Source organism: Onychostruthus taczanowskii, unplaced genomic scaffold (genome assembly GCF_017590055.1).
Source record: "Onychostruthus taczanowskii isolate IOZ18803 unplaced genomic scaffold, ASM1759005v1 scaffold2, whole genome shotgun sequence".
Lineage (NCBI taxonomy): Eukaryota > Metazoa > Chordata > Aves > Passeriformes > Passeridae > Onychostruthus > Onychostruthus taczanowskii.
This window is the reverse complement of record NW_024499239.1, coordinates 6,056,167-6,077,777: the sequence shown is the minus strand read 5'-3', so window position 1 is coordinate 6,077,777 and position 21,611 is coordinate 6,056,167. Positions and strand designations below refer to the sequence as shown.

At 37.2% G+C, this 21,611-nt stretch overlaps 1 protein-coding gene across 2 annotated transcripts; it reads left to right on the top strand.

Moving 5' to 3' along the window:
* Positions 1-2,010: 2,010 nt before the first annotated feature.
* On the top strand, positions 2,011-20,995 carry GUF1 (GTP binding elongation factor GUF1). Of its 2 annotated transcripts, XM_041402594.1 has the most exons (17): positions 2,011-2,233; positions 3,368-3,479; positions 4,450-4,598; positions 4,792-4,872; positions 5,186-5,263; positions 6,069-6,152; positions 6,586-6,650; positions 8,454-8,657; positions 10,151-10,290; positions 11,479-11,602; positions 11,972-12,104; positions 13,449-13,592; positions 14,477-14,610; positions 16,498-16,599; positions 18,594-18,713; positions 19,595-19,631; positions 20,646-20,995. In XM_041402594.1, the coding sequence occupies exons 1-17, from the start codon at positions 2,102-2,104 to the stop codon at positions 20,781-20,783; spliced, it is 1,977 nt and encodes a 658-aa protein (XP_041258528.1). In that variant the 5' UTR covers positions 2,011-2,101; the 3' UTR covers positions 20,784-20,995. The 2 variants fall into 2 exon arrangements, with proteins under 2 accessions (XP_041258528.1, XP_041258529.1); XM_041402595.1 differs by lacking the exons at positions 2,011-2,233; positions 3,368-3,479; positions 4,450-4,598; ... (3 more) ...; positions 6,586-6,650; positions 8,454-8,657 and adding an exon at positions 9,014-9,147.
* Positions 20,996-21,611: the final 616 nt, after the last annotated feature.

The following is a 21,611-nucleotide window of genomic DNA, read 5'->3' as shown; positions in this document are numbered from 1 at the left end:
ATGGTTGGCTCCAGTATTAGTAAAGGCAGCTAGTGACAGGTGCATTTAATTTAGCCTCATTACAACAAATGGCTTTTGATGTTCAGGAAATGTGTGCATCCATCTATCACATTTTGACATATAAATGATCACTTGAAAATTACTATTTCTTGCTTCTGGCTTGCTGTCACATACATATTTTAATACTTGTTATTCTGATGAAGTGTACATTGTTCTATAATATTTCCAGTGAGTGAATGTGTTCCATTGCATATAGAGCTCAAATTGATCAAAAATCTTAGTATTTGATTTGTGTATTTATCTGAAGTGAAAAGTGAAAATAAAGACAGATGACTGTAATTTTTCTGTGCTCTATCCTAGCTTATGATGGACCTCCAATCTGAAATTCTAGTTAATATATTTTGTTCATATGATTAGGAGTCATGCTTGAAATGCAGTTCTATCCCAGTTTTCCTTAATCTATCTCAGAACTCTAAAATACCTGCAAATAGCTTTACATTAAGGGCTGCTGTCTCGCAGCATAGACAAGCAGTCACTCCACATCTGTTCACTTGATGACAATAGGACAAGTTCCAGGATGAAGATGCAGCACATGAGCTCATTCAGTTACTCCAGCACAGCTCCTTGAACCCATCCAGCTGAGAGTGCATGTGGTGCAAACAGAAGCCTTTGCTCTCTAAGGTCTAGATATGGAGTGCAAGTGCAACCTATTTGGTTTGAATTATGCATTTTTTTTCAGTTATTTTTGAGACCTTGTGGTTTTGCACATCCCTGTGTGAACATGTGCTTTAGCTACCCCTGCTGTTCTTCTGGAATTGCTGAAATCTGCCACCTATATAAATTGCTCAGTGCAAGAGAGTGCTCTCTCTTTAATACAGCATGTAAAGCATATTAGTTTAATTCCTGCTAACAGAGCAATTTCTCAGATTTTTTGATATTCATGCAGCTTAGGACAGTGAGGACACTCATCCCTTTAGGAATGACAGGACTGCTATGCATTGGTGTTCTCTGCTATTGCACACAGGTAAGCCAGTACCTACAGTGCATCCATCTGTGTGTAGCAGGGAGAATGTTTTCCTCCAAATACAGCTCCTATACTCATATGCCTGCTCTGGATCATGGCTTTGGCTTCTTGGTTCCTGTTGGATTCATTCACCATTCAAGGACATACTTCTCCTTCTCTATATATTTCCACAAATTTGCCAAAGGACTCTCTTTGTCCATTACTACCCAAATTCCATGGGATCAGCCCAGCAGTGAACTACATTAGCAAATTCATTACTGCACAATCCTAAATCATTTTACATGGAACTCTGCACTACCTATCACTTTTATGCAGCCTTTCGAGACCAAATCCTCCTAGCTTAAAAAGGAGTATGAATTTTATACTGATATCCTGAAATTAAACCTCCTTTAAACGATTTTGCCCTCAAAATTTACTGTCTTGCTGTATTAGGCACATGTCTAGAACGTGAATCTGATTAAATATTTGCAGTTTTCTTAGCTAAGTGGTCTGCTGGCACTTCTGAAATATTTTACATACCTACAGCTGAAATCTTAATTAGATTGAGCAGAAGAGAAAGGAGGAGCCAATATATGCAAACAGAACAGTGACCCTTGCCTGCACGTTTTCCAAGGTCTGTGAAACCTTAATGCAAAAATTTCCAGAAAAAAACCCAGCGGAACACATGGTCACTAATAAACGCCAAACTAGGAAAGACACAAGCTAAAAAAATATCTGGAAGACCAAAGACTATGATGAAGAGTAACACACGGAAAACGCGTCTGAGAATACAGCATTCTTCTGCTTCCAGAATTTAACAAAGCACAACAGCCATATGCCAGCAGAGCCAGGTAATAAACCCGTCCGTAGTGCCAGCAGAGCAGCACTCCCCGGCAACAGCACTGCTCCCACCGCCCGGCCAGCAGCACGGCCCGCTCCCACCGCCCCGGCAGCGCTTCCGCCGCGTCACAGCCTCAGGCCGCCTCCCGTCCCGTCCCTTCCGGGCCGCTGCGCCCGCCCTGCGCCGTGGCCGGCGCGGCCTGAGGGCCGGAGCCCGTGGTCGGCTGGGCTGGGCTGAGGGGAGCTGCTGCCAGCGCCATGGCCCTCGCCGGCAGGGCGGCGCTGCGCTGGGGGGCACGGCTGCCGAGCCCCTGCCCCGCTGCCGCCCCGCTCTGCCGTCCGGCCTGGCTGCCCGCGGCGTGCGGGCGGCCCTACAGCTCCCGCGGCAAGGTGAGTCCGCGGGCAGCCGCTGCTCCTGGCCGAGGCCGGCTGCTGCCCTGGGGCATGCGGCATTGCCTGGCAGCCCACGCTGGGTTACAGGAGTGAGAAGGATGCGTTACTCCTCAGATCGCTGAAACATGTCAAGCCGTGCCTTGCTAAGGTGTAGGGCTTGACATGTTTCAGTGATCTCAGTTCCAGGCACAGGTTAATAGAGCTTGGAGGGAAGGATGTACTGTTAGTAGTGGGCACAAAGAATGCAGAATTCACGGGCCAGAAGGACAGAGCTGCCAGGATAAGGAAAGAACTAACAAAGCCAGCTCAGCAGGTGTACTGAAATCGGCTGTGGCTGGGTAAAAAGGCAGTTCTGGCAGGGGAAGTTCTGGCAGGGAGAGACCACAGACCCAAGAAACCCCCCGACTCAAGAGAAAGAGACCATGCTGGCTAACTAGCATAAGAAATGAGGGAATCATTTAACCAATAGAGCATGAATTAAAAGACAACTATGTGACTTTTAGGCAGTGGATATTAATACCTTTGGTTTCTAAAATGTATAAATAGTATAAAGTTTTGATAGTTGTTTGCTGGCTTTGTGGGTTTTCCACCAAGTGCCCCTTTCTGCATAGAACTGTAAGTAAATAAAATACTTTGACTTTTGTGTGTGGATTGGCTTCTTCCACACTGTAGCATCCTTTTTCACTGTCTGCTTGCTCCTTATGATAAGGTCACTGCTGGCTGAGTCTCTAGGTAATGGCTCTGTATTCATATAGTACTTATGAAGAATTATGTCCTTAATGGCCTCCTGAATCCAGTTTTCTTAATCCTTAAGTTTAGTAGTTTCACCAACGTGAAACTGTAAAACAAAGTTTTCCAGCTCCCTATGTAGGTAAGAAGTTAGTACCTTTTACACACTTTCCAGCTTAGTTCATGATTGTTTAGTGATAAAAGAATACACGTGTCTATGTGACTAAAGTGAAATGCTGACATTTTAAACAATGGTGACAATTCAAGCTTTTGTGTCTGTTCAACCTGTGCTTCTTCTAGGGAAAAATTATTTTAAAAATTAATTTGATTTTTTAAAGGCCAGGTCATATGCTGTAAAGAGACTGTAACCTTGATTTATGAAAAGAAATTCCTGTTTTTCAGGAAAAAGTAGATATGTCAATGTATCCTGTTGAAAGCATTAGAAACTTCAGTATTATAGCTCATGTAGATCATGGCAAAAGTACACTAGCAGACAGATTGCTGGAAATTACAGGTAAGCATTCTCATTTTATACTACCTTTTCTTGACATGAAAGGTGGCATCTTAAGTTTCTGTACCATTGATTATTGCTAAAATTTCTAATATTTTTGCAAAAATATTGCTAATATTTTTGCTCTTAGTGTTGCTTGTGCTTTTAAGCTCTCAGATGTGTAGTGTTACAGATATGTGGACTTTGTTGTTGACATCTGCGTACACGTAGGCATAAGAAAGTGTGTAATTCATTTAAAGAAGTCCATATTTTTGAAAGAGACTGAAAAGGATTTTCAAGATGTTCCTTGTTACAACATCTTCCATGTTCAAGATGTCACTCCTGTCATTCCAACCAGTCATCCATTAGAACAGTACATGTTAAATTTATGTTTACTGCTGGTGGTTGAGGTGGACAGAAGGGGTGGGACTGTCATGACCTGGTGGGACTGTCATGACCTGGAAGTTCTGGACTCTTATTCAAGGGGGAATGAAACAAAACTAGGGAGAGAAATTTCTGATCAAAGTTATTTTTGATTGGGAGTGCTTACCTCCCATATATCACTATGAGCATTTTTGCCTGATGCCTGTGGTAGAATGGGATTTTGAATTCAGGTCTGTCACTCTATGCTAATGCTCGTCTGGCACTTGAGATTGGTCTTAGACCTGTGGGCCACTCCTCTTCAGTGATAGGAGGGGAAGTTTCCTTAAGTATCAAAACTATTTACAATTCAAGGGAATTTTTGCTTCTTCTTAATCTCTTAGGTGAAGTTTTTTATCCTGCTTATTCAGGATAGTATTTTATGTAACCTTATTGTGTAAACTTTATTTGACAAATGTAAAGAGTTGATGCACTGTTTTGGATTGAAAATCTTTGTTTAGCTTAATTGTATGAGAAAGCTGCAGTTGCTCTTGGTTAACTTTTGGTTAATGGCATTTGCAAGATTTATGTAGTAAGTTAGTTAATAAAGCTTTTTTTTCTTTCTTATTTTTAGGAACAATTTCTAAAACTGACCGTAATAAACAAGTGCTGGATAAACTTCAAGTGGAACGTGAAAGAGGAATTACAGTTAAAGCCCAATCTGCATCTCTCTTTTACAATCATGAAGGAATAAACTACCTCTTAAATCTTATTGACACGCCAGTAAGTTAAATATAAAGTGTTGAAATCACACAAATCTAAATATCTTTATAGTTAAAAGTAGGAGATTTCTGGCTTCCTGTGTTTATTCAATTCCTCTTTTATAAGAATGTGAACTTATATACAAATGAAAACAGCATAGTACAGAAATCTTTGCAAAAATACCTGAAATTGTAAACATTTGTTTTCTCCATAGGGCCACGTAGATTTCAGCTATGAAGTATCACGGTCACTATCTGCCTGTCAAGGTGTCATACTTGTAGTGGATGCAAATGAGGTGTAGTACTTAATTCTTGTTTTCTATTTAGTATTTTAGGATTTCCTTAAGCTATGAGGGAAACTAGGTTGTGGGTGTTTTTAGTTTTTTCTGGCAGTGTTTTTGCCCCAGTCTTTCTCCATGAAAGGATTACATTGCAGAAAAAGAGTAATGGGATTTTAAAGCAGTTGCATAAAATCAGTCACCTTTTATTTATTCACCTCCTAAGAGCTGATAGAATAGCAAACTAATCTTAAGTTGTATAGTATGCCTAAAAAAATCACTCCAAAACTGAGGAGGTTTCTGTGTTAAACTTTACAGTGTTATTTTCTAGGGTATTCAGGCTCAGACAGTGGCAAACTTCTATCTCGCCTTTGAAGCACAGCTTTCAATAATTCCTGTCATAAATAAGGTAATAAAATTTTTAGCATTTTCTGTTAAATACTTGGGTTGTTTAAACGTGTATAGTGCTGATCAGAAACTTAACTTCAAAGAGCAGTACATAACAAAGTTATTTATTATAATATTTATAGGATTTAGATATAACATTACTAGGAATTTTCTGTATTTGCTGTCTGTGTAAAATTTTACAGTAACTGCTGTGAAATTTTTAATTTCATAAAATACATTTAGATATTTTAAAAATGTAGCACTTAAGGACATGCTTATTGGTGGACTTTGCAGTGCTGGGTTTGTGATTGGAATTGGTGATGTTAAAAGTTCATTAATATTGAAGAAATGGCATGACTAGGAGCTCAATATTTAAAAAGTGGAATCTTAATTTTAAACGAAATTCCAAGTGTTATTTTCTATACAGTTTTGAGGGCTGTGTTATTGGAATCACAAGATTAATTACTGCTCAGCTTATGTTAATTGCTTTTTGTAGATTTATATTGTACTTAATTTAATATGTGATCCTATAAACAGTGTAGGTAGCACTTATTGATTTCAAATTACTTTGTAATCTAAAGATTTTTACCAGCTCTTGGAGAAAGGCATTTTCCCTAATGAAACAAGCCAAAACTAGACTGGTTGATGACATGATCCTTCCCAAAATCAAGGAAGACTTTGTAAAATGAATATTGATCTTTTCCTAAAGATGGACAGTATTTACTCATAAATACATAAAGGTTCTTTGCTGTACTTTTGAAAGCTACAGTACTGGATGATGTGGGAAGTGCGATTTCTTGTATATTTAGCAGTTTGTTGTTTTACAGATTGACTTGAAAAATGCAGACCCTGAAAGAGTTGAAAAACAAATTGAGAAATTGTTTGATATCCCTACAGATGAATGTATAAGGGTAAGATCTCTAAGTTTTATAACATGGCTGATAATACAACTTTGTAACTAATGAGTGACATGTGCATGTTGTGAATTAAGGGCGTGCTATCTGTCTGCCTCTTCCTGTCTGACATAAGAATTTCTTTAAATTTTGTCTCATATAAGAGTGAAGAAAATAACTGTCAGGTAAAAATTCCGGTATTTTTTGAGTAATGGAATCTGGGATTTTAAATTATTTCTCACTGTCAGTCCATAAATGGTTTTTGTTTTTATCCTAAAAATAATTGCCATTCACAAAAGAAAAACCAGTATTTTTTAGTGAGAGCATTCTGAAGTGTCCTTTTGAGTGCTTTTGTGGGTGCCACCGAAACTGTTTAACTAAGTAAGCATGACACTATTTAATTAGTAAGTGTAAGATGTGTCTTATAAAGTTGTTGTTGGATTTAATTTAGATTTCTGCTAAACAAGGAACAAATGTTGAAAAAGTTCTTCAAAAGGTCATTGAGAAGATCCCACCGTAAGTCTGTATTTAATTATGTATCTAATTATCTAACCATATAAAGTAATTAGAAAATCATGAGTTGCATTTATATGGTATTGGCAGTAGTTTTGCACTTAATATGCATCTAATTTAAAGAAAATGTTTTATAGAAAGATGTAGGAGAACCAGAAGGAAAATAGTGTCTTGTGCTTAAACAGGAGAGGTGAATTAGTCACCAGCAAGGCTGAAAAGCAGAGGAACATTTTCTTCAGCTCTGTCTTTACCAGCTTTAGGCCTGTTGGGCTTTAGGCCTGAGGAGCAGAAATGCAGGTTGATGCAGAGACCCACTGGCAGCAAAGGAGGAGTTGGTATGTGAACTATTACAGGGGCCTGACCCCTGTGCATCCATTGGCCCTGATAGAATCCACCTGAGGATTGTAGGAGAGCTGGCTGTGTCTGTGCAAAGCTGCTCTTTGTAATCTTTGAGAAGTCGTGGAAATCAAGGGACATCCCAGAAGACTGGTACAATGCTAATGTCCAAGTTACAAGGAGAGTTTAAAGGTATTTATAGGCCCATCAGTCTTACTCCAGTCCCTGGAAATAGTATGGAACAAATCCTCCTGGGGGCTATGACAAGTCAGATGAAGTAAGTGATTGGGAAAATGGAGCAGGGATTTGCCACGGGTGTACTGTACTTGACAAACCTGATCACCTTCTACAGCAGAGTAACCTGCTGTGTAGTGTGAGTGACACTGGCAGCCTGGGTTTCTCTCTACCTGGATCTTTCAGGGTTTTGATAAGGTTTCTCACAGACTCCTGGAGAAACCACTGTGTTACAGTCTGGAGTGGTCTGTGTCATGGGAACTGTCTGACAGGCTGCATCCAGAGAGTGGTGGTAGATATCTCCTTTTCAGACTGGCCACAGACAGGGTCTGCCAGAGTTCCACACTGGGTTCAGTGCTGTTTCTTAGCATCATAAGTGACCTGGAAGTTGGGATGTGTACCCTAGTGAAGTTTGCCAGTGATACCAAACTGAGAGGGGAAGTAGACACTTCAGAAAGGGGAGCAACTTTGCAGGAAGACCTAGATAGGCTAAAAAGAGTCTTATGAAATTCAACAGAGGCAAAAGTCATGCGCCTGGGAATACATAATTCAGGAGCACAGCACAGGCTGGAATCTACCTAGCTGGGGAGCAGCTCTGTGGAAATGGAGCCAGAGGTCTTTGGGGACAGCAAAGTCAATATGAGTGAACAGTGTGCTGCTGCAGCAAAGAAAGACAACAGCATGCTGGATTGCCTCAGGACATCAAGGACAGGGACATCAACAGCAGAGGTGAAGAAGTCATTATCCCACTCTGCTCTGTGGTGGTCCGTCCACACCTGGAATACTGTGTTTGGTTTTGGTCCCTTCTGTGCAGAAAATGTGGACAGGCTGAAGAGGGGCCACAAAAGGGCCACAGAGATGAAAGACTGGGCAGCCTGCCCTTTGGGGACAGGCTGAGAAAAATGGACTTGTTCAGCCATGAGAAAAGAAGGCTTAAGGAGGACCTTTTGCTGTGTTCTGGTATCTAAACAGTAGCTACAAAGAGTTATTGGAATAATCTCTCCAGGAAAGTGGTGGATTCCCCACCATTGGACACTCTATGGTTTGTTTGGGCAGGATGCTGGGCCATCTTGTTAAGCCTCTGTTTTTGCCAAGAAAAGTTGGATCGGGTGATACTGGAAATCCCTTCCAACGTGGTACAATTCTATGAAAGTGTTTGGGGTGGGCGTGCTTGCTCATTCAATATTGAATGAAAACACACTGCATAATATATTGTTCTAATTCTTTTGGTGCCAGACCCCAATGTAATACTGCAGATCCATTGAAAGCCTTAGTATTTGACTCTACCTTTGACCACTACCGAGGTGTCATAGCTAACATTGCGCTCTTTGGCGGGGAGATTGCCAAAGGACAGAAAATTGTGTCTGCGCACACTAAGAAAAGATATGAAGTAAATGAAGTTGGAATTCTGACTCCAAATGAACAGCCAACACATAAGCTGTAAGTAAAAACTTCTTAGAGTGGAACAAATAATATATTGGGGTAAGCTATAATGTCCTGCATTTCTGATTTTTGCTTTGAGAGGTAAAAACTGAGAGATGTCTAGGTTTTTGTTCTTGTTCTTTGGTGGTGGGTTTTTTAATAATTACTGTTTGCAATTTAATGCACTGTGTCATTTTTTTATTTTGGGCACGCTGAGGCGGAAGGTTTTAGGGAGTGCTTTATGGGCATTGCTGTGGGAGGAATCCATTAACTTCTGTAGTACATGGAACATCTGGACAGCTAGGTGTTTAAAGGCTAGTGTTCAATATTCTTATTCAGCTGTCCAATTTATTTCTAGGAACTGCCTTGTTTGAAAGTGGAAGGGAATGGGGCTTCATCTTAGTTATTGCTGCAGCATATTCAATTTGAGGGTGGAAAACTTAAAATCCATGAATGCAACAGCTTCCAGAAACTGGCTTCTCAATGGCAGCAGTGGGAAGAAAATCAGGTACTTAGAATTAGTGGAGCAGTTTTACCAGTTTGCAACCAAATATATGTTAATAACTTAACTGGGGGCATTCTCAGGTTACATTACTGTGTCTGGTGTGTTGAACCCAGCCAGCCCCTGCTCACTCCCCAACCCTTACAGGGTGAGAACTAAGGAGGTACTTGAGGATTGAGATAAAGACAGTTTAAGAAATGAAGGAGGAAAGAAAAAAATAAAAACAAGTGATGCAAAGACAGTCCATTATTCACTACCTTCCAAAAACAGACTGATATTCTGCTAGTCTTCAAGTAAAAGCCTTGGAAAGACTACACTTCTTTTGTATTGCTAAGCATGATGTTCTGTAGTATGGAATGCCCTTTTGGCCAGTTTGGGTCTGTGTCCTGGCTGTGTCACTTCCCAGTCTCTTGCACACCCCCACTCTGTTTGCTTGTAGGGGCACAGAGAGAAACCCAGAGGGCCTGTTCAGCAATACCTAAACATTGGTATGTTATCAACACTTGTTTCAGTCACAATTCCAAACACAGCTCCATAGTAGGCTGCTTTGAAGAAAGTTACTCCATCCTAGCCAACACCAGTACACTGTGTTTTACTCAATATTTACCACATATTCCCCTCCTGTTAGCATAATGTGCTGATGGAAGGTGTTTGTTTAGCTTCATCTCACTGGTATACGAAACTTCCTGTGCTGGCAGCTAGGAACTGTTCTGGGTTCTTTGTCTTAGGAGCTTTTCAAGGGTCTAGCTCCAGCTTTTAAACTGAGAGCAACACAGTATTCAAAATCCAGGATCATAAATCTACTGTTCAGCTGTAACAGAAAAAGAACTAGTTGAGACTGTTCGCAACTCAGAGGTGAAACAACTTAAATCTCACTTCTGGACTTTGGATATGGGCTTTTAAGGGGGTGATTTATTGGAATTTCTGGCTGGGCTAAATCAAGCAGGAAAAATAGTAGAAACACTGCTAATGCCAACAATCGTATCCATATAATAACAATTTTATTTAGCTATGCAGGACAGGTGGGTTACCTGATTGCTGGAATGAAAGAAGTAACGGAAGCCCAAATAGGAGACACACTGTTTTTGTATAAACAGCCAGTGGAGCCTTTGCCTGGCTTTAAGTCAGCGAAGCCAATGGTTTTTGCAGGTGAGGAGTAAATCAATATAAAGTGGAGTTACTTTTTTCCATTGACAAGAGTAAGCGCTGTTAGAGCTTTTAAAAGAAGACATGTATATTAAGAGTTGGGAGGATTAGACTTTTAGCTGAGGTGCATCACTTATGTAGATTGGTGTGTTTTCCCTGTGACTTGACAGGATTAGTAATAAATGCTGACTGGTTTTGCATGAATACAACACAAACATGATTATTGTTTCTAATGCCAGTAAACTCTTAATAGCTGGAAAAGAAGGCTTGAAATTTAAAAAAAAAAAAAAAAAAAAAAAAAAGAGGGAATTATTCATCTTGATAATCAGATTTCTGTAATTATTGTGTTGGTTTTTCTTCTTTTAAAATTTAGCAGCTGTTTCATTTTTGTTAAACATGATAAACTGCCAGAGCTAATATGCAGATGATCCTGTCAAATATTTGACTTTTTGAGCTTGAATAGTTCCATTGAGCTGCTGCCACTAGCTTCAGTAATTACTACAAATGCTACAGAAGGTGGCTTTAGAAAAAATCCTGTAAATAATTTTCTAGACCTGTTGTGAAGCAATGTGTAAAACTCACTTGAACTGTCTCATGGAGACTAGGCAGTCTCTCAGTGACTGTTGAAAAGTCTAATCTTGTAAATAATGTTTTTGTGTGCATGTGTGTTGCTTTTTGATGTAGATGACATTTTCTGAGCATACAAGGATGTGAGAAGTGATGCAGTAGAATCTGTTTCAGGCAGTAGTTATACAAACAGCTGTTTTTATTAATTTCGAAAGAATAGAGAAATATTTGCAACTTTGAAATGATGCTTTTTATTTTTCACTCACTCTTAGCTTTGAGGGAACATCTCAGTGGAGTCTATACATTTACACTGCAAAACAGTGGTTATACTCAACTGTGAATCTTCCACAAATGTGAAGGATTAGATGAGTACAGTGATCCTACCATTATGGTTTAGATGTTAATTCTGAGGTAATCTAAAACATTTTTATGTTTTGACTAATATTTTTTTGAGGAATAAAGAATCCTCATGTTGTTTTTCACATTTAAAAACTGAGGGAGCAGAAAGTAACTATTCCTGATTTTTATTACTCTATTAACTGTAAGTGGCATATTTGAAAGCCAGGTACACAGTAGCTAAAGCTCTCTGTCACATCACTACTTTTGTTTAATATATTTTGACAGGAATGTATCCAATAGATCAAACAGAATATAATAATCTCAAAAGTGCTTTGGAAAGGCTGACATTGAATGACTCCAGTGTAACTGTGCATCGTGACAGTAGCCTTGCTTTAGGGGCTGGATGGAGGTAAGGTTTTTGTGCTGCTTTTGTTTTTGAAACCATTCATAAGTTGAGGATGCATGTTTAAGTAAACTGAAGGCAGAATTAAACTTAATTCAAAATTAGAAACTGTAATTCAAATTAATGATAAAGATCAATTATTTAATTTGATTTTCTTACATTCTCCGTTTGCACAGAGAATGAAAATTCTTGTGATTAATAGTTTTTGTTCTCCAAGCCTTATTCAACTGTAGGATTATTTGGACCCTTAAAGGTTGTTTGCTCTGCCTGATATTGCCATACTAGCACTGTAAACATGCTGGAGGGTGAAAAAGACCACTGTGAAATTCCAGGGGATACACAAATACGTACACCAAGAGGGTATTTATTTTCCAGATTGGGTTTCCTTGGTCTTCTACATATGGAAGTCTTCAATCAGCGTTTGGAGCAAGAGTATAACATGTCTGTTATTTTGACTGCACCTACAGTTCCATATAAAGCTGTTCTTTCCTCAGCAAAGTTGATAAAGGTATGTTAAATTCATTAAAAAATTATGTAAATATAATGAACACCTAGAGTCAATCTAGGCTAGTACTGTATTTTATAGTAAGCATTAGAAACACCAGTATATTACTTTAAATAGTTTTTAATTTTCTTAAGGATATTAACTGCTCTTTCCCCTTTCATTTCAAGCACTCTCTTTTTATGTCTTATACTTTTCTTTGAAAATGGAAGTATAGAACACATACCTTGCTGTATTCTTTTAAGTACTTACTGACTGGACTACATTAAAAGCAGGTGAAATAATCTTCCAGGGTATATCCATCAAAAAACATGAACCTTTCTAGGAATAGCTTGTGATGATACTGTAGATTGGCAGGGGCTGGTGAAAGAAAGTGAGATCTTTTGATCACAATTAAATGGGTATGTGCTAACTTCATTAAACTGGGTGCAAATAGAATTACTTTGTTTGAGTTTTAGAGAGAGAAAGAGCACATGCTGACAGAAGAGGCTGCAAATTGACTGGCTGACTGTTTTGTAAATTCCTGATTACTTGTATAAGAAAGGTTTCTGTACTTGCAAGGTGTGAGGCATAGACCTTTTATCTCTCTAGTTGTTTTTTTTTTTTTTTCTTACTGAGGCAGTATAGCACCTGAATGAAGTAGTTGACACCTTTGGTCTGTGATTCTGGACTGTTGATGTGGGATTCTTTTAAAATAATGCTGGAAGTTGGGTCCCTGTCAGTGGAAATGATGTAATCGCTTGCTTTGGAGGAGAGGGAAGTTGCATTTACACAATAAGCAGCACAACCTTCCTTTTACCTGGGAAGGGTAACTCCAGCCCTTACTGGGATGTTGCACTGGAAAAAGTGGGTAATGAAAGCACTTACAAAGGAATCAAAAACTTCATTTCTAAATCCACTTCAGCATGTAAGGGAGCCTGAACCCAAAGTTCTACTTAGGGAAGAAAGTCCCCACCACTGAACCCTAAAATATTTAGAGCAGGTCTTCTGTTGAAGCTGTGTAACAGTAACTTAGAGGATCAGGATGAAGTAAGAAAGAAGATCCTCAGTTTACAGGGGAGAGAGAAACCTGGAAAGATGGATTGAAAGGTTTTTTGTATTTCTGTCATTTTCCAAGTCAAAAGCTAATTACTGCATAATAATATTTAGGGATATGCTGGTAACAGACTTCTATATGTTTTATAAAAATCTCTTCTAAAATCATCCTTGGTTTAAACTTGGGTTGCATAATGCACCAATGTTTTCAGGCAATTGAAACATTTTTTAGCATTTTTTCAATGCTATATTTGTCTACTGTTCATTTTACCTACTTTTAAAATGACAATATCTGGTTTATTTGTTTGTTTTCAGGAGTATGGAAATGACCAGATTACTATTATCAACCCTGCTCAGTTTCCTGATAAACTTTCAGTATCAGAGTATTTGGAGCCAACTGTTCTTGGTACTATTGTAACACCTCCTGAATATATTGGGAAAATAATTACCTTGTGTCAGGTTGGTGTATAGTTTTAATTTTGTCTTTTGCATTTTTAACCTCTTCACCTCATACTTAAAGTGAAGACACAAGATAGTATGATAATAGATATCACTACTTAATCAGTATCTTTGAAGTAATTATTGAATACTTTTGAAAGATAATATAATTTTTAACATTTTATTTGTATAATTCTGGGCTACAGAATCCATAAAGTTAATGATGAAGTTCAGTGACAACAAAGTGCTTGGTCTGTACAAGACTAATTCATAGCTAGTTCTTTTCTCCTGAAAGAATGGAGTCTGCAGCAGGGGAATTGGATGTGTTGGTTTTTTTAGAAGTATATTCATGGGAATACAACTTCTGCCAACACTTCTGAATATAGTCCATGTACTTTTTTCAGTACTTCACTGAAAGTAAATTCAGGATAGTGATGGCCACATTTGCCTAACTGTATTTGGAATACTTCTAATTGAAAATGTTTTAACTGCCATGCATATTATGTTTATATTATTTCTTCACAATATTTTTCTTAGCTTTTAACATTCCAAAATGCATAATACAAAGCAGTACAGTAAAGAATAAAACCTACTGAAAAGAATTTCTAAAATAACTTTAAGAACACCCTCCTGGGAGGAAAGAAGATGAGCTTGCAAGTCCTACAGTAGCAGCAGTAAGCAGAAGCTATTAAGGATTTCAGAAATTCAACATTAGTTGTCATCACTTCATTTGGTACAATGTTGCAATTTGTCCTGGGACTTCAGTGAGCTACCAATAAGAAAGTTACTTTGGGGCTTAAGTACAGGAATTCTCTTGTGTAGCTTGCTTGCTGTTCACTTTAATTTGCTTTGTATTTTTTTGTAGAAAATTTCAAGGGAAACTGAAACAATTTTTATTTGTCTAGGATCGTAGGGCAGTCCAGGAGGATATGGTGTACATTGATGAAAACAGGGTTATGCTGAAATACCTCTTTCCACTGAATGAAATTGTGGTGGATTTTTATGATGCTCTTAAGTCTCTGTCTTCTGGCTATGCAAGGTAACTACCTCCCCTCTTCCCCCTTCTCCTCCTCCCACCTTGGACCCTGAAGGCAGATGGTATGGTAAAAAAAGGCCTGAGGAACAGCTGTGGAAGGGCACAAATAAAGAATATTCCTTTATGGTGGTGCTCCAAATCTAGTCTCTCTCACCTTGAATGGATTAGATTCACTGTGAAAATGGATGGAAATAAGTCTGAAAAACATGAAAAGTGCATCACTACCTAATAATCGCTGTCTTTAGCAATGCGTGTATTTTTCAAAGTCATCCTCTGGAGTGGCACTGGCTCATCTACATGCGTGAAACCTAAATGGTCTGTCCTTGTCTGAAGTGACACTGTACAATCTTTTCAATGGAATCACTGAAACTGTACTACTTACTGTACGAACTGTCTCTTGGTGGAAAAAGGAAAATAACCACATTGATTATTTAAAGCTAGTAAAAACAGTGATATTTTAAACAAACAGTACTTACTTTGCATACATGCTTTATTATGTGCAAAAAGAAAATTGTGTGTTTTGAGACAAAATTTTCTGTTGTGGGTGGCTATGAATTCAGACTCTAGTACAGTGCTCAAATGTTTGTGAAGAGCCTTTGTGAGTTTAATGGATGTGAAAATGCTGCATAGTGATGAGCTTGTGCCCCAGGAGGCTCAATAGCTCTCACAAACCTGGTATGTTGAGATGTCATTAATAAGATATGTTACACAACAGGAACTAGTATACCTAATTACCTAATTCATTTTATAAACATGAAAATGAATTTTATTGAAGGACTGAACTTGCTTTGAGTTTATGTTTTCTTTAATTATGTCTTGAAAATGTAAGTAAGACATGTCTTGCCTAGGTTTATATATATATGCAGCAAAAGCATAAACAAAAGTGGAGAGGCAAGGCAGAAGAAACAGAGGGATGGAAATTTTGAATTTCCTTTCTGGATCTAGCTCCCCCATTACATAAAACCTAACCTCTTTATCAAGAACCTATATCAATAGCAGAATTATGGTGAGTTTCCTTTGATTCAGGGATGATTGCCAACAATGTTGCATTATTTATTTATCAGTTTTATTTCCTAATTGACTCCTTAATACAGCTTGTGTATGTAGTGCTCTCAGTAATCATATTTCTGTTATATGGGTCCATTCATACATTTGTGATTGTTAAACCAACTAAGATAGAAGTACTTTGAAATAATCTCAAAGGATTTTTCCCTCCCTTTTCTGTTATTTCAGATTTGACCCCATTACAGTGATATTGATGGTCCTCCACAATTATACTTACACACCATCTATCTGTCTATCTATCTATCTATCTATCTATCTATCTATCTATCTATCTATCATCTGTCTATTGCATGCATCACCTCTAAATCTCTTCCATTTTAAGAATTTTTGCTAACTACCACACAGCAAGGCCCACACCTACCAAAGGAGAAATCTGGTTTGGAAACTAAATGAAAAATTTAATTGTCAGAGACGGTGATAATAGGGATCACATAGAAAGTTTGTCAAATGAGAGGATGAAAAGGAGACAGTCCTGGATTGGTGTTTGATTCCTGTGACATTCAGGACATTGAGTGTTCAAAAGCTGTGTTGAAGGGTTCTTTAAGACTGTATTAAGCATGTAGATTTCTAATTGCTCATTAGATTGGAAAGACATCCTTGAAGTCAAGATGACATCTTTCTGCATTGGAGGGGACATTACGTGCAGTACATGTCTGTTGTGAAGATGTACTGAGAGACAGACTACTAAAAACTGTACTCCCACTATATTAAAACGTTCAAGTGTTTTATTAAGAAATATGTCTATAAAATCTATGGAACAAAGAATACAAAATATATTTTATACAATATCATGACTAATTTTTGAACTGCTTTTATTTTTTTTAGTTTTGATTATGAAGATGCAGGTTACCAATCAGCAGACCTAATCAAAATGGATATTCTTCTAAATGGAAATCCAGTTGAAGAACTGGCAACTGTCATACACAAGTAGGTTTACTGGATTCCTTACTTAAAAGGAATAACAATGAAAACATTGTCTATTAATAGGACTTCATGATCTCAAGGTCTTTTCTGACCTAAATGATTATATGATTCTAAATGACTCTAGGTGTATGTGTTACAAATCTGTTTGAAGATTAGCACTGAAGCTTTTTCCATATGACCACCTTCATTACCACTGAAAAAGAGAAGCATTTTGTAGTGTAAAAATTAGGAAATAATTAATAGCAATTTTTTTACTTTCCTTTCTCAGCTTAAGTTCTGGATATCATATTTTTTGTGGAAAATGTAGGGTAGAGAGAAAGAAATGCAAAATGCCAATCTTCTAAAGGGCTGGAAAAATTTTAAGTGCAGACCAATCTGGGAGATGCCAGATGAATCACTTACGATGCTTAATACTGACAAAAAATTATTTTGTTCTCCCAGTAATTCCTGTTCCATAGAAGTTTGTTGTTGCCCTGTTTCCAGACAGAGTACCAGGAGAACGTAAATATTTACTGGGTGCAATTACCTCAGATTTTTTTTGCTAAAATGATTCTATTTCTATGAGCATTTCGGGCATTAGAGTGAGAATAATGCCTTTCCTGTTTCCAGCCTGTCCCCTATCTTCTCACAAAGTTTTTACAAGGCTCCCTTCTGTAACTTCAGCATCGCTTTCCAATAATGCCTCCTTTTGTGGGTTTTTGGTTTTCCTTCTTAAAATACTTGTAATTTCTAAATATTTGTATATTTTCATATTTTTTTTACATAACTGCAATCTTGAAATCCTTAGAATTCTGTAAGTCCAGAAGGCTGCCATAGGAAGATAAACTTCTGCCTTGTTCAGAAGGATCATGGGGCTGAAGGGGAGTAACTGTCTTGCATACAATTGCTAATTAATGCATTTCTCATAAGCATGCAGTGTTCAGCAATCTACCTGCATCTCCTACTCTTTGAAAAGATGCATCTTTGAAAAGATGCAAAATGGAGTGGGCTACCTTGTAAAAGTTAGTTATTGCTTTAACATGTATTTTTTTTTTCAATTTAGCTTGTACCCTGAACTGTTTTACTCAATGACAACTTTTATTTTGATTTTAGATTTCCGTTGGTTTTTTTTTTTTATAACTCATATTTGCAGTCATTTTGCTCTTGCTGCAGGTTTTCTCAGTCTTCCCACTGTAAAAACTGCATCTGTAAGAATTATGCTGAATTACATTTATAGAGAAAGAGATTACTGTAAGCTTGGTATTAAGATAGTCATCACTTGTTCTTACTGTACAAGTAAATATATGTGCCTCTTAAAACTGTAATGCTCAATGAACATGACTTAAGTACTTCATGTTTAAACTGTTTGTTCTATAGAGGTAGCAAGGAGTCACATTGCCACTACCTGAAAACATGTATGTTGGTAAAAATGTCTGCTAAATATGGGTATTTTATATTTTTAAGTATTTATATATTTTTAAGCCATTTCTTCTAATGGCTTGTGAAAATATCTGCTAGTAGATTCTTTACACCTTTTGTTTTTCTCTCTTCCCAAAACCTGAAGCATATGCTGATGCTGAATTAGTTAGATAATTTTTATTAGCAGATGACAAGAGTATGTTAATTTATGTTTTTTCTTGTGATATAAAACCAGACTTTGAAAGCATTCTGCAATGTGTATATTTTGACTGCTTGGGCCTACAATCAATGAAAATTCTCCTTGACCTAGTTTAAAATTTCACTTGAAACTGTGGTAGTATTCAAAATGTCTCATTTGTGATGGATAATCAGGATGTTTTTATAAATACTTTATATGACGTTATATATTGAGGTTAATACAGTCTTATCACCTGTTAGTATGAAACAGGTGACATACAGAGACCACTAATTAGAAGTAAAATTTAATCTGATCAGCTTATCTTCTGAGTTAAGAAGAGGAAAACCTCTACTAAAATCCTTCAATCAAACAGTTTGATTTATAGATATATTTTTAGTGTTACTAACTTTTTTTTTTTCAGTGATAAAGCCTATGCTGCTGGTAAACTCCTATGTGAACGATTAAAAGAGACTATTCCTAGACAGTTGTTTGAAATAGCCATCCAGGCTGCCATTGGCAAGAAAATCATTGCAAGAGAAACGTAAGTGAAGCCTTTCTATTTCCCTTCTTTTTTTCTGTCTGTATTTTAAGATATGTAAAATACAGACTTGTGAAGTCTTACCTAGTTTTCTCTATTACAAGACTTCGACTTTGCTTTAAAGTTGTATTTTTCTTGATATATGCTACTTGAAGAAAAAAAACACATTTGAGCAGTGACTATTGACTAAACATTTTGAATTAAATTTATACAAAGAAATTGTATTTTTACTTTAGATTGCTTGGGGTCAGAATTGCACTTAGTGTATCTTCCAACACACGTGTCCACTTCCTCTTTGGCAGTGGAAAAAGTTTCTTATTACTGAAAAAAATTAGCTAGTTATAGAATACTTTGCTGTGAGAGTCAGCAAAAAAATAGCTGATTTGTGCTGTTTCAAAGGAAATATGTTGCAGCTGAACACAAAAACATTTTCCTAGCACACGCTTCTTCAAAGCAAACTATTTCCTTGATGTGGTGTTTCTCATCATATTTTTCTGTTGCTGTTTAAATAGGATTTAAATGGTGGTAAAATAATTAAAGGTCAGAATTCAGGCAGAGGTGCTGTAAGAATTTGTTTATCCATGTATATACACATGGATGTAACACTTCCTGTGAGTCATAGGAGAAATTCCAGATAAAAAGCCAAGATTGTGATTTCTTTATGTACATATTATATGCCCTAAGTGATGTTTCTAGAATTGAAACCTGAATTACATCTTCTGTTTAAAGCTTCGTATTTTGTATACAAAACCTGAAAATGTTATGATGCCAAAGTATCTTACAAAACTAGGAGAAAAAAAAGTAACATTTTAACAACTCAAGTACTTAGCTTCACATGCAGATGTCCTAATAGGTTAAGGTGTATGTGTTATTTTATTTTGCAGGCTGAAGCCTTACAGAAAAAATGTTGTGGCCAAATGTGTAGGTATTTTTTTTCTCTTTTCTTCATGTTTCTTGCATTTGTAAACCTTAGGAGTCCTGCTAAGTTGATATGCCCATCTCTTCCTAGAAACCCAGCAAAGACATACTCTGCTTGTGCTCCTAAGTGTCTGTGGAATTCTAACAGATACTTTTAAGCTTTTATTGTAAAATCCAACTCTTGTAACCTCTTGCTGCAGCTTGAAGAGTGGATCAGATAAACTAATGGCATTTTCAGTCACACACTTTGAGTGTGTCTGTTTCATCTCCTTATCATTTTCTAATGGTTGTAGGCACACAGTAAATGTGTGTGTGTGTGTGTGTGTGTGTGTACACAGGCATATAGATAACTTCATGTTTCCTAGATTGGTTTTCAGGTGTTAGAAGGAAATACAAATGCTTCTTTTGAGACTTGATTGTGATTAAACTTCTACTTAGGTTTGGAGTAATACATTGTAATAAAGCTTTAATGTGCAATAGTTGACTGTGGACAAGACTCAACAAAGCTGTTGGAAAACTGTGACATCTCTTATTTAGCTTGGATTTAACTCTCTGAAGTGAACATATTGGAAAATATTAAACAAGTGTCCCTTTCTCACAACTGCAATAGAATTCTGCTAAGCACAGCTGTGGGATGGTGACTGTTCAACACTGTACAAGGGTTTAGATAATTCAAATGTAAGCACCTAATGCTAGTCAAGATGCCATAGTGTATCTTAGCTGGTATCCTGCTTCTACTCCAAGGGGATTTGGATCTAATGTGTTTTCTAGTGTCAGCCAGGCTTACAGGAATGTATATATTTAGCTAACAGAGTTTAACACTCAGTTGTCCAAATTAATGTGTTTATTTACTTCCTTGTTGTTTCTAACTAGTGGCCTTTAGGCCAAACTATTTGGAGTATAAAGTAATCTTTTTGTCAAAATATGACCAGTCTTTCTGGCTATTTTTAAACCCTTGAATTTTGTGTGGCTGGAATGTACTGTAGTTTAGGCTTAGTAATTTTTTTTTTTTCACAGTATGGTGGCGACATTACAAGAAGAATGAAGCTTTTAAGGAGGCAAGCGGAAGGCAAGAGGTTGATGAGAAAAATTGGCAATGTTGAGGTTCCAAGAGATGCCTTTATACGTGTTCTAAAGAGAGAAACTGACAAATAGAGATCAGTGACATCTGATCTTCCAGATCATGTCAGCTTTTTGCAGACAGCAGCAAAGTGAGCTAATACGGGATTTATCACTGTGAGAGGGAACATACTTGACTTTAAATGGTATGAATTTACTATGTATGGGAAGATGAATTGACTTAAAAATGTACATATAGTTGTAGATTATTATGAAATTAAAGTTACTTGACTGCATCTAAAAGTTCACATTATATTGTCTTTTCATTTTATTCTGCTGTTTTCATACTTTTAACACTTAAAATTAACATAATTTTGGGGGTTTTTTTGCATTGCAAGTCTCTAAATATAGAGAGGAGCCACATGGCAAGAAGGTTATAGAAATCATTTAAAGGTATGTATAGACAAACAATGCTGTGTTGGTTTGGTTTTTTTTCTTTTAAGGTTTGAACTGTTGACACAAAAGTATCAAGCTGTTTCCTGTTTCACTTTCTCTAAAGTTCCTGTTGTCAGGAAATCTTGATGCTGGGAAACCACAGATGAAAAAATCAAAACTCTTTAAATTTCCCATGCTGTTTATTTTAAACCAGTTGAAGTGTGTAAATTTACCATTAGTTCAGCCTAGCTGTGCTCATCTCCAGGGAAATGGTAAGTTTTCATATATTAAAACACAGGATCTGTAACTGGTCTATTAGTAAGACCAATTCAGGCTTTAAATAATTATTTAACATGAAGGTTTGGTTGTAGCATGTCTTGGTGTAGTTGGTGAAGTTTTATTTATCTTGTGTACATACTAAAGTTTGTCAGTGCATCCCCAGTTAAATGCTGCAGTGTAGTGTGCGTAACATGAAGTGTTACTTTTGGA